We start from the raw sequence: 13,630 nt of genomic DNA, 5'->3' as shown, positions 1-13,630 counted from the left end.
AGGAGGGCCTTTAGTGACTTACCGTAACGGACTATGCAGAAGAGCTGAGGAAATTGACTCATTTTGGTAGGTCAATTGGTAAAGCCCCATGAAACGTACGTAGTCCCAGTGGAATGTTGTTGGCATGAAGTTAATTATTATAACATTACATTTAAAGAATGAAGAGCAGGGCCTCTTTGTCTCGAAGTCCTGAAATCTTGAAGACATTAGGCTAGGCCTACTCTTCCAAGAGGCTACCTCCTCTCCTAGCTCAATCTGACCTCTGCTTCTGACACACACAGAGCCTTAAATCATATTCTTCCCTCTCTTCCCTCCTTCACCTGCTTCCCCTTTACTTACCTTTCCTCCCTTTCCCTCCCTTCTTCTGCCATGCTTTGGCACTGCTATCTCTAGCACCAGTATTGACAGATGCAGTGGTAATTCCTCTATATCTCCTCTGCACTGTATCTAAATGTTAATTGCAGCTCTGTGGCTTAAATGTTATCTATATGGTGGAGGTAGGCCTAATGCCTCCCTCAGTATAGTCGTTTCCTGTGTATTAACTGCATTGTGTGTAAGCCGCAGGACAAATAACAAATAACAAATTTATATTGATATTAGCTGCCTGGCCCCCATATAAACCTCATAGCTGAAGAAATTTTGCAAAATCAATGTATAAGCCGCGACTAATATTTGGGAAATTACGATATTGTGGGCCATGCATTCTGCTGTCACCATGCACCCCACACTACATGTGTCCACTGCCTTTTATTTTGTGTGCCAATCTAATACACTTGAGGTGGTGTGCAGACTGCATGTGCACCTCGGCACATATTACTTGCATATCTTCAGTGTTTATTGTGTACTTATTTGTTTTATATGTGTTATACTAATGTTTATTCTGTGTACTCTGTGTGTTTTCATCTCCCCTGTACAGTTGAGTTGACAATAAGGTTTACTTGAGTTCTTGTAAGATTACCATCCTTTGATGGTTTTCTTAAACCTTGGCTACTCTAAGGTCTCAATTTCACAACATATTATTTACTCACTTCTATTACAAGTGATTTCATTACATTAATCTTGTAACATGCTATGTACAAACACTGGCCTCTTACCAGAAAGTTGCTATAAACGTGTTATTATAGTTGTTAAGGTGGTAATATAGTTGTGATGGTTGGTGTGTGTATTATGTGTGTGGTTTGTGTTGATTTGACTAATTAATATTCAAGGTTCAAGGTGTCTTTATAATCCCCAAGGGACCATTTGTTTTACAGTCAGCAGAGAGAACACATTCATAAATAAACATAAATACAACATCAACGCTCACCAAACAGTGGAGATACAACCATAAGTACATAATAAGCAGCACTTGTAGAAAACACTCATGTAAGAGAGTTTAAAAAGCAGGTGACAGTAGGCTACGTATAAAAGAGTTCTTGTATGTTTGTCTACATCGACATATCTACGACCAGACGGAATCAATGTAAATATGAGAACGGGGGTGATTTGGATTATCCTGGATTGACCTGGCTTCTTTAATTGCATATAAGCAGAAAATTATGTTATTTAGGCCATTGGCAGTAAAGGCCTTTACAGTCAAACAATATGAACAGTGTATCATCATTGTAGTGTATAGGTATTGCCTGAGGCCCGACTGGTTTTCATTAACTCGGTCAAGTCAAGACATCACAGTTTAGATGTTGTGCTGTTTGGTAAAGGAATGCCAGTGTATCTAGCATTGAAAGACTGAGGTCTTGGCAAGATCAGGCTGTGATGCTTGAGACCTGCTCAAGACTCTGCCTGCTCAATGCATCTACAGTGCAAAGAGCTCTTTGGCTATGAAAGCCACAACAGTAGGCTAACATATAGATATAGACATTTCAAAATATAATATTCTATGTGTAATATAATTGAATATGTTGGTGTGGTTAGTGCTTTTTCTTTTATTTATAGTCACTACTGTTATAGGTTGAACTAATCAGCATAAAAAGGTTGGCAGCTTGGCAGGATTTCCATAATATCTTAGAGTGTTTATGGAAATATTTGCCCGTTCATTTGGAGGATTATTTGTGAGGTCCGACACTGATGTTGGAGAAGAAGGCCTGGCTTGTGGGTCAGTCAAGTTCTTCCATTTACATGTATTTAGCAGACACTTTTATACAAAGCGACTTACAGAAGTCAACTATATTACAAGGGTCATTGTACTCAGGGTTAAATGCCTTGCTCAAGGACACAACGCTGGAAGTCAGGAATTGAACTCACAACTTTTCTGGCCACTGTATTAATACCAGCTCCCTAATACTAGGCCTACCACCACCCTCGTAGACCGGTAAACACACATACTCACCCACACACTCACTCATTCTTAGTGGTCGGATTTAAACCTAGGACCTTCCACATCAAACTCGTCCATAACTTTTAATCAAATCTTAATGTGTCAATGGAGGAAGGCTGGTGTCAAAAGTGAATAATGGAAAGTGATTAATCGCTAAACCTAATATGATATACAAAATGGGAAACTGCAATTAACTTTTTAATAATTAGACTAGAAGCAATTTGGACACTAAAATAAAATACAAAGTTTGTTTTATGTATTCTCAGATTATTGTCTTTTGTTTTTAAATAAATGTAAATTTGCTTCAGCCCCCAGCAGGCTGCAGCCCTTCTCTGCTCGCGCGCGTGTATGTTGCTCCACCGATACAGTAGGTGGCGCGTGCCACAACCCAAACCCAAACCAAAACGAAATGTTTACAGTATTTACGGTAACGCTTAGCCATATGCGGGAAATGTACACAGCAGAGAGATGGGAACCACGTTGAAAATGTTGTGCTGATTTCTGTAACTATTTTCAGAAGTTTTAGAGTCAAATGACAAAACTGGTCATTCAGATAGTCATTTCGACACTACAATCTCTAATCAACACTGTCAAATAGGTATGAACTTTCTCAATACTGTTTGATAACAATTAGCTAACGTTTAACGTAGCCAGTTCTTTAACCTCGGCTAATAATAATACATTATGTCAGCATGAATGTTATTAGTGTTTTGAATTTAGGGATAGCCGATGTAATTTGGGAGTTAAGTGATTTAGTCAATGTGGGTGCAGCTCTACAGATTATCCACAACGCGTTGCTAAATATCACAACATCATGATTGAGAGAGGGCCTGCATGTATTTTTAACAGCTTCTTGGCTATCTTAGTCTAACAGTTAGATGAAAACAAAGGTTATTTTGTATGACATAGAACTGTTGTACTCGTGTTAAAACAAAGTAGGTAGCTGGTTTAAGTGTCATGTTGACAGTGTGTTGATTGCAGTGTAGAAAATGTTCTATCTTACCACAAGATGGAGTTGTTGATACAGTTAAAATAAATCATTGTCTTTACGTGATCGTTTCCTGCTTTGCAATGTCATGTCTTGCATGCATCTTGTTTCTGTTAGGCATATTTTATTGCTATTCTCATTTGTTCGATTCGGACAATGTTAAATAAATGTGAAGATCAAACAAATGCATTAATCGCAAGTGCAAATGCATTACATTCAATTTGCAGTTTATAGGGAATACAGTATAGTCCACTTTTGGAGGAGGGTGGGTGGATGTCTAGAATCATATCATAATACTAAATAAATAGATAGCATCTTTATTTTGTATTTGACAGAGTTGCTGCTTCAAGTGATCCAACATCATCATGCTGACCCCAGCGTTTGAGCTGAGTCAGGACTCGGACTTCCTTACGCTAATGGTCCGTGTGCCCTACACCAGGACCTCAGAGTTTGACCTGTGCATTGACGGGGAAGACTTCAAGTTCTATGCCAAGCCATACTTTCTTCGGTAAAGGAGTGTGATCTCTTGACTCGTTAATGTCAAATAATTTCATGTACATTTAAAGCACAGGGGAGGGTCATTAGCAGTTCATTATTTATGTGTTGTTTGTGTATCATGTACATTTTGCATGATACACAAATAGCACATAAATAATACTAGTCTATATGGGAGACATTCCTCTGTGTCAGTGTGACATTAGTAAATCAGATGGGTACACATCTTGTGTTTGTTATTTATGGAAAAACTTTATTGTTGCACTGATTTGTTATTCCTGATTCAAGTTCGGTATTTGTAGTGTTGTTTTGTGATGCAGTACCTGTACTGTATTTATTAATGTTGTTTTCTGTTATCTGTATTTTACTGTTGTTTACTGTCATCCGTATCTGTTTTCGTGCTTGTGTCTGTCTGTGTAGAGGCTGACTCTTCATGCTTGTCTATCTGTCTAAAGGTTGACCTTACCTGGCAGAATTGTAGAGGATGGAAGAGAGAAAGCATCATTCGATATTGATAAAGGTAAGTTCTTCTGATAAGCCTCCCACCACATGTTGTTTTTGCTGCTAATGGTCATGTTACACTGCCATGTTGTTTTTCTCGTGGGAGAGATTTCTTAGTGAATATCTACCTCCGCTTTGACATGTGTGTTTAACGTTGCTTTTCATTATAAATCAAGTTCAACACTGCTTATAGAACTCCACCTTCACATGAAGAGTGAAGTCCGTCTGACCACTTTTCTTTTAAATGAGCATTTTGTTTTAACAGGCTCCTATGGAGTTTTGCCTACAAATCGATATTTCAGACGATGTTTCAAAGCATTCACTCACCACCGTCATCCCATTTTTGACGGAGGTGGCGTTTAGATGGTTTTGCATCTGAGGTCCTGTTGGGTTTCTAACTTAACCATCCAGTACCCAGTCACACATTTGTAAAGGCATAGGCTTGTCTCAGTCAGGTTATAAAGTCTCATACTCACTCAACTCTGCACTCCATGCACTAAATGGGAAGCAGGCATGTGTTGCTTAGGAATCCAAAGCCCAGGTCGTCTGGAAATGAAATCTTTGAGTTTATCCTCAGCACTGACCGGCAACCACTGGAGCCCGTTCCTTACAGTGTAGAGCAGCAGCAGCAGCAGCAGCAGGTCCCTGAGTTGCGCTGGCCCGGGCTGCACTCGAGGACGAGTTGATTGATCCCCGGTGTCTCCTTCACGCCGGCTGCGATGCCGCCAGACAGCTCAATTACAGACAGTGCCTCGAGATTTAATTGACCGTTTGGCCCGTCAGTGGCATCACGAACGCGCTCCCATCCCTTCCATGTATGCCTCGCTCAATCTATGCGACGCTCGCAATTTGTTTACCGCCGTTGTCATATGTTTTTGTTGTTGTCCGTGTTTACCGCCCACGTCGTTATCATTTGCACTCTGTACAGTGTCATCTGTGTGTGAAGGGAAAGGCGCCTGATGCAAATGCGGTCCGCCAGTCTAATCTTCACGCTATCAGATGTGGCAGCTCTTTTAATGAGTTGTCAATTAGCGGCTTTAATTATAAGACGTGCGGCATATTTAACCTGACACCACTGGCCCCGATGTCTGCCACTTCCCCCTGCGACTGGCCACGCTCCGCGGCCTGTAAATGATTCACCAGCAGCTGGTAATACCACCCCGCTAATCACGCAGTGAGTTTACACTTGTAATTACAAATCATTGAGATGTCTCTCTTTCCAGGGCAGTGGGCCAACGTAATTAATGACATAATGCATTTTTAAGGTGAATTCTCCGGCAGAGTGTTGAAATTTTTATTAGGTGTTTAAAATGCATGAGAATATGAGATGGTTTCCCTGGCAGACTTGAGCAAAAGATTGGCCTTTTGTGTAGTGTTTTGTTTTCGGGCTCGTTTTTTTTTTTTTAACAGCTATTTTGGCAAGCACATAAATGCAAGTGGCCCTCACCACAAGCATTAGCGTTGGCTCTGGGATTGATTAATTAAACGTAATTGTGCATGCATCGAGCCATAATTATATCTTTCATTACGCACATGTGCTCACATGCCTGACCGTTGAGGAGGAGAGAACTGTTTATTTTCAATGGCAAAACACCCTTCAAGGCACTCGCCTATTAACGTGACAGGGAAGTAGGCCGAAGCGCTTACATGGTTGAGGAGTTGTCACAGTTATTACATAAGCGCCTGGTCATGACTACTTACACTGACCGCAATCGGTTCCCATTACTGTGAGAATCAAGTCCATTCATCTGTGTAAAAACGACTTTGAGTGAGATCATTATTGGTACCTGTCGTTGTCAGCTGTTTCTTTGTATATGTTAGTAATAGGTTTTGTGTATTTAAGTTGTAATTCATGTCATACTTGCCCCCTATCCATTTTGTTAAGAAGTCAACAAGGCAAGCATAAATGTTAATTTTGTTTATGTTTGAAAGTTCAATGCCAGAAATTGATAAGTTAATGTGTACTTTGAAATTGTTATTAGACTTGTGCTGTTCATATGTATGTTTACTATTAAACTGTTATGATTGTGTATTATTTAGCTGTTTGTAATGGCTTGTAGAAAGTAGCAAATGAACAATCATTATTTGCAATCATTTACGCGACAATTAATTGTCCCCTAAAAACGTTCTGATCATGACAGTCCTATATGGTAGCAGACTGAAAGAGCCCACAGATGAGAGAATCCCAAAAAGCCGTTTGAGATGAGCATCTAAAGAAACGTTCCCTCAGTGGAAGAATCCGTCTCACCCCGCGGTGACACCGTGACTGTGTGTGTTCCAGGTGTCTTCACGCTGCGCGTGCCCAAAGAGACGGCGGGCCAGCACTTTGAGGGACTGCAGATGCTGACGAGCCTGCTGGCACCCAAGGGCATCCGCTCTGCCAAGCCCCTGGTGGAGGATATGGGTATGTCAGAGTGGACACACTAGGCATGCACTCACACGCGGCCATCCAGAAATCATTAGATAGAGGTGTGCGTGTGCGGGGGTGCGTGCATGTGCAGGCGTGTGTTTGTGTGTGCGTGTCGGCACATGCCGGTGTGTGCATGGGTTTGTGTGTGTGTGTGTGTGTCCGCACTTCTGTGTGTGTGTGTGTGTGTGTATGTGTGCGTGTGTGAGTGCATGCTCGCTTGTATGTATGTATGTGTGTGTCTGTGTGTGTGTGTGCGTGTGTATGTGTATCTGTGTGCTCGCTTGTATGTATGCCAGTGTGTGTGTGTGTGTGTGTGTGTGTGTGTGTGTGTGTGTGTGTGCGTGCATAGTGCACGTTAGATAAGAATGATCTCCCCATTCTTTTGCAACTTCTCACTCCTTCCCTCCTGGTCTCGGCTCTGATTCAGAGCCCTGTGTGGGGAGTGCAGGTGCTGGACTGGAGGAGGAGGAAGAGGAGGACGAGGAAGAGTTTGATTGGCAGGTGGAGCAGGCCGTGTACACCGAGCGTTCCGAGGAGGAGCTGAACCAGCTGCAAAAGTACGGCTTTGGCAACCTCAGGTGCGGGGTCTTCGCCCGACTGCAGGTACGTTCACTCGATCACACTGAGCTGAGGCGAGAGGCCGCTCGTGGATTACACGTTTTCCGTCTTTTTTTCCCCCCCAGTTGTTGTTAATCAAGCGTCTTTTTTTACCCACAGAGAGTGCTTGTCATTGATTCCAGATGACACAAATTGCAGAAATGGGGAGGATTATGGCTTTTGGGCTTAATTAATCCCATCTGATGGGCTGTTTAGCATGCCTTCATCTACGCAAAGCAGTTTATTATCTGGAAAAAGTCTGGCTTGGTTGAATCCAGATGGTAATGCTACAAAATGACATGGCCGTCGAAAATGCATGTCTAGGTATTAGTCTCGTTTCTTTAGGCTGCTCAGAGAAAATCTGTTTAAAGTAGCTCAGTGTAGCTCAGTTTCCCCAGGGAGTCAAGAGGTCATAGTTCACGATATGGTATGCAGTTCTGTTAGTCATCTGCTCCTGGTGTGCAGTAGACCCGTAGATGATGAACTTGACCCGTGGCAGAGAAACGTGCACTTAATACCCAAATGTTCTAGAACTCTCCTGAGAAAGCCCGAGGCTAAATCCAATCTGCTGGCTACTTTCTCTGCATCTAGAAACAGAGTGACCCGAGGGGAGCCGGTGTCGCTTCCAGCGTTACTGACTCCAAACAGGCTGAGAGAATTAGCAGTGTCCAGACAGCTCCACAGAAAAGCTTCATGTGGCCGCTGTGTAAGCTCCTGGCCTTGTCCTCTCCAGCACGGAGCACACCAATGGCTTGGTTGTTAATGACACCATTGAAGTAACCCAAGGGTGGCTTTTTATCCCCCCGTATTAAAGAAAGTTAAAAGTGTACCACCAGTGTGCCTGCTTCAAGGTCGCGGCGCTTAAGAGCAGTGGATGATTTATTCTGCTTTTTTTCGATTAGGAGGAGCTGAGCGATGTCATTGATGTGAAAGATCCAGACAGCACCACACCGGCGGCAAGGAGACGTGGCCGCCAAGCCGCCGAGCACAACAAGTTCGACCCGGACCATTATCTGTAAGTCGGAAAGAAATGGAATTGAGTCGTCGAATTGAGTCAAGGTCTTGAGTTTGCGCGAGCTAGAAGGCAGTGAGCAAATAGACCGTTTCAAGAGAGCTCCATTATCAGTGTCATTGTTGTTCCCACAAGGTTTCCGTTTTAGCATTCCATATGTTATCTTAATGCTGCGGAAGTAGTTTGGGAACAAAATAGAATGTTCAAGCATTGTTTTTGTTGTTCTTGTTGAAAGGGTGCGCGCAGCCCTCCTGGAGGTAAAGTGGTTTTCTTAATCTTTGTGTGTCCCCGCTCCCATGTGCACGACCCTGCAGGGCGGACCTGTTTGAGGACGAGGCAATCCAGAGTCTGCTGAGGTTCGGGCCGTGGTGGGGAGAGGCGAGCTCGGAGCAGTCCCAACACAGCCCTGCATGTGAGCATACGTGTCTTCCTTTTTTCGCCTGTCAGTAGCTGGCTCTTTGCGTTCAACTCATTCGCATATTTTAGACACATGGATGAACATTTGGCTCCAAAAAACGCAGTGTCTGTGGGTGTTTTCCATTTGCTGTGTTGTGCAAATTAGAAAAAATAGTCAGTGTCCTAATGAAGGGAGGCGTTGTGAACAGCTGTGGATTGAAAGGAGGTTGTCATGGCAACTTTAACCTAAACACATAATAAAATCTTGACAAATGTGTTTTTGATGTGAATAAACATTTTTTTTCCACAGACCTTAGTCACATTATACTCCGTGAATTGGAGGCGAAAGTTCACTTCTTATTTGACACACTTTAAGCATTTGCACTCAGGACTTCAATGGACAGAATTGTCATTAAAAAGTTGGATGGGAACTCGGCTATTGTGTTGTCATGGACACAGCTGTGTCATTTGCTAATTATGATACCCCCCCCCCCTCCCTTCCTTTGGCGCTGGCCTCATTCACTCTTATCAAAGCAGCTATTAGAGCCAACAGCCCACCGTCCCTGAGCTGCCTGCTCCCAGGGCTTTGGTCTGGGGGAGGGAAAGTGTGTGTTACTAGTGAGAGAGAGAGAGTGAGAGGGAGAGGGAGGGAGTGAGAGGGAGAGAGAGGGCAGAGAGGGAGAGAGAGGGAGAGAGGGCGGAGAGGGAGAGAGTGGGGGAGAGAGAGAGGAGAAGAGAGGGGGGACAGAGAGCAAGATAGAGAAAAGGAATAGGAACGTGTAGGTCTGAAAAGCCAAATTTGTGTTGATTAGAACCTGCCAGCAAAGCTCATCTGCCCAGGTTTACAGACGTTGTACATATGGGCTTGGATGGTCTGTTTCCTTCCTGAGAAATCTCTCAAAATGATGTCTAGTGGAACTAATGGCCATTCACATGCTCCACTTGTCCTCTCCCCTTTATTGTGGGGCATACAGCAACTAAAAAACATGACTGTATTTGTATAGATGTTGATGTGCTCCCATCAGCTCTACAAGTCAAATCTACTGTAGGTGGGTTGAAACAGGTGCCCCCATTCTGTGGAAATCTGAAAAATGTAAACCTGTGGACTGTTACAGTACGTCGTAACATTGCAATATGCTCACATCCGTGTAAAAGAAAATGCCATTATTTGGCTAAGCTCTGATAATTATGGGTGAGATGAATTTGCATTTTGAACTCTCAGCCACTGGTGATTGAAAGCAGTAATATTTACTGAAAATGGGGTTCCTCTGAGGATAAGCTCCCACAAAGAAATCAAAATGAGAAAAACCTTATTCATTCCCCAGCAAAGGAAGCAATGACTTGGGCACACAAGTAGACTGCAATTATATGATCCAAGGAGCTGCACAGACCCCGTAGTGCAATCTAGCTGCCACCCTCAGACAGCCTTAATACCAAACAAGAGGAGCACCGTGAACATCCTTGCACACCAGAGAGCTGCATCACTCATGTCCAGAATGTGACTCATGTATACAGAGAGAGGGAGAGAGAGAGAGAGAGAGAGAGAGAGAGAGAGAGAGAGAGAGAGAGAGAGAGACAGACAGACACAGAGAGAGAGAGAGGGAGAGAGAGCATTATTGAGGGAGATGGGCTGTGGGTGAGAGAGAGAAAACAAGAGAGAGGGAGGGAGTAACAGAGAAAGAGAGGGAGGACAAGAGAGCGTTAATAAGAGAAAGCAAGGGAGTTACACAGACAGAAAGGGAGAGTGAGAGTAAGACAAAGGGAGAGAGAGAGGAAAGGGAGAGAGAGGGAAAGAGAGATAAAGAGAGAGAGGATGTGTGTGTGAAGGAAAGGAAGAAGGTGGGGGAGAGGAATAATGAGTGTGCATATTGGCACAGAAAGTGTGTTTGTGTGCGTGTGCGCGTGTGTGCGTTTGCAGGCGTGTGGGTAAGACCGAGATATCACTAAGGGCTTTTTAAATGTGGTCATAGACTAACATTCCTCAACAAATAGGGTCTAACCCCTAATTTGTATAATTGAATTAGTGTACACTTACAGAGATAAACCACATATGTTTTCATTAACTAGATCATTTGTATGTTTTCCCGATTGCTTAAGTGGCTAAGTGGTTTGCACTCTTCCATCTGGGTGGTTGACTTTCAGCTTGACTTCTGGCAGATCTTGAATTCATGATTCTCTTTTTGAAAAACACAGACACTGTGAAATGTTTGGATTATCTGGTGAGTCCATGATCGCTTTACCGTGACATGCCTTTCGTACTACAGAGCTATACTGCACTACCCTGACTGACCAGCAGGTGGTGGAGATTTGTGAGAGACTTGCAGGTGGTGAGCGCAAAAGGGGGGAAAAAAAAGCTTTTGTCTCTGCTCGATTACCAAAAATCTGAAGTCTGTCAGGGGCTCTCGGGGACCTCCGCTTCATTTTTTTCAGACCGTTGATCCGTCTCGCTTGTGAATCTCAATTTTGTGCCCGTCCGCCAACAACGAAATCTAGGCAGGGCGATTAGTCCATCTCACGTAGCGCCGTGGGGCGAACGTCGGAACACTCCGGCGTGTCTGTGTTTTACATATCAAGGGAGAGTCAGTAATTAACCTCACCTCGCGTGTCCGTCTGCGACAATCTCGTCATCGTCTCGAAATCCTCCGCCGCCCCTCCCTCTCCCCCCCCACCTGCCGTCGTCGTCGCCGGGAGTCCGTGCGAAAGCGAACGCGGCGATCTGACACGCTCTTAAGCGGCGCGGAGCTGAGCGTGGCTCGTTGGCCGCGGGGCCCCTCGGGCAGCCTGTCGCTCCTGCGGAGATGAGACGAGATGAGATGAGGGGGCGATAAAGGCTTAGCGCCGCGCCGACTCCAGGCGAGTTGAGTTGCGCTGCCGCCGCCGCCGCCGCTGCTGCTGAGAGCCAATTCAGTTGCACTGGCCAGCTCCTCTCTGTTTAACACACTGCTAATTCCCCTGCACCCCACTGGCAGAGAGAGAGAGAGAGAGAGAGAGAGAGAGAGAGAGAGAGAGAGAGAGTGTAAAAGGGAGCCCGACATTAGGATCTGTCTGGTCAGGCTTGCTTGTGTGTGTGTGTGTGTATATGTGGGGGGGGGGGGGGGGGGGGGGGTGGTTGTGGGTAGAAGAGGGTGGGGTGGAGAGGAGGAGGAGGAGGATGTAGATTAAACAGATAGGGTGATTATCACAGGAGGGGGCCCATGCTGATGATCTCCAGGAACCTGTCTGGCTGTTGAGCCCGGCTCTTAGCCTCTGACAACCAGCTGCCAGTCACACACACACACACACACACACACACACACAAACACACACATCTCTCTCACACGCACACAAACACATCTCGCTCACAGGCGTTGACATGCCCCTCCTTTCAGTCTCTCTCTCCCTCTCTCTTCTGTGCTATCCCGTATTCTGTTTGTTTAACCATCTTACTTTCTCTCTCTCTCTCTCTCCCTCTCCAATTCCATTTCTTACTTTCTTATCCACTAGCTGACAAAAAACACAGCTTTGAAATACATAGTTCATAACACGTATTCACCATCTCCGCACGCACACACACACACACACACACACACACACACACACACACAAACGACTTTTAATCATAGCTGCACATATTCAGCTCTCTTTTCCCTCTCTCTCTCTCTCACACACACACACACACACACAGACACACACCCAGCTGTCCTTTGCATGCTCGTGCAGTCCCTGCCACTCCGACAGCTCTGCCTTAATCCTGTGAACTGCAGCCTCTTAGTATTCCTGTCAGGCCCGGCTCTGTATATTGGACACAGACATCGTCTGAGCTATTTAATGACACAAAGCACTGGGAAACTGACCCGCGCAATATTTTGAAGACTCGCTGACAGCTTCTGTCTCCTACTCCGTTTACTTCTTCTCTCTTTCTCTTCCTCTTCCTCGTACTTCCTCCACTCACCCCAACCCCACCCCGCCGGCACCACCCGCACCCCCACCCGCTATCTCCCAGTTTTCTCTCTGCTTGTCTTTATCTGTCTTGTTCTCGCACAGACTCTGCGAGGGATTCAGTTTAGAGCTCGGTGATGGGGTTTGGGTCTGTGTGTGTGTGTGTGTGTGTGTGTGTGTGTGTGTGTGTCTCTCTCTCTCTCTCTCTCTCTTCCTCTCTCTCTCTTTTCACTCTCACTCTCTCTCCTACTCTCTCTCTTTTCACTCTCACTCTCTCTCCCACTCTCTCTCTCTCTCTCTCTCTCTCTCTCTCTCTCTCTCTTTGTCTGTGTGTCTGTCTGTCTCACTGTCCCCCACAGTGTGTTGTCAGCCTCTTTCTATGTCTTCTCTTCAGTCTCCCTCAACTTGTTTGCAATGAGCTATGCCGTGATCACACTCTGATCTTAGTTAAATGAGCTTTGCCCCAATGTAGCAGCCATGCTCTGAATCTTATACTACCCAATGAAACTTTGAAGTTGTAAACACTTGAGTAAGAGTTACCTCGCATACCCTAGCATTCTGTCTGTAGTTATCAATAAGTTCTTAGGAGGGCTTTCCCAGTGGATGTCGGTGTGTTGCTGGATTGCATTTGAATACAACAGTGTGACTTGTTTGAGTTTGCCATGACTTGCCAGTGAAACTTAATAGCAGTTTCCAGTGTCTGTTTAGTCTCTTTCTGTCCCTGTCTGAATATGATTCTGACTGCAGCTTTCACCAGAAGTGGTGGTATGGCACAGTGAGCCAAAAGACTGTGTACAATGCTGCCAAACAACTTTGGTGATGTTAATAGGCGGTGTCTCACAGTTGAGAAATAGCTGAAAGGGAGGTTTGGATTTTCGGGATTTTCCGCCAGAGTTTGTTTTGCAACCCATCTGATCTTTGTAAACACGCGGCGATGATGAGGATTATAGTCCAGCTCCAGCGTGATGAGTGAGTCGGCAGAGACCATCAGTGCAACCA

At 44.8% G+C, this 13,630-nt stretch overlaps 1 protein-coding gene across 1 annotated transcript in view; it reads left to right on the top strand.

Annotated features, from left to right (window-relative positions):
* The first annotated feature begins 2,751 nt into the window (after window positions 1–2,751).
* Window positions 2,752–13,630, top strand: part of shq1 (SHQ1, H/ACA ribonucleoprotein assembly factor) — a 38,683-nt gene continuing 27,804 nt past the window's right edge. The window contains exons 1-7 of the mRNA XM_062545764.1: window positions 2,752–2,912; window positions 3,638–3,810; window positions 4,253–4,317; window positions 6,580–6,702; window positions 7,136–7,311; window positions 8,208–8,320; window positions 8,632–8,729. Of these exons, the coding sequence (XP_062401748.1) occupies window positions 3,668–3,810; window positions 4,253–4,317; window positions 6,580–6,702; window positions 7,136–7,311; window positions 8,208–8,320; window positions 8,632–8,729 (718 nt within the window). The 5' untranslated portion in view covers window positions 2,752–2,912; window positions 3,638–3,667. The remainder of the gene's footprint in view (window positions 2,913–3,637; window positions 3,811–4,252; window positions 4,318–6,579; window positions 6,703–7,135; window positions 7,312–8,207; window positions 8,321–8,631; window positions 8,730–13,630) is intronic.

This window comes from Sardina pilchardus, chromosome 9, assembly GCF_963854185.1.
Source record: "Sardina pilchardus chromosome 9, fSarPil1.1, whole genome shotgun sequence".
Classification (NCBI taxonomy): Eukaryota; Metazoa; Chordata; class Actinopteri; order Clupeiformes; family Clupeidae; genus Sardina; species Sardina pilchardus.
The sequence above is the reverse complement of the archived record's forward strand: the minus strand, read 5'-3'. Positions and strand labels throughout refer to the sequence as shown.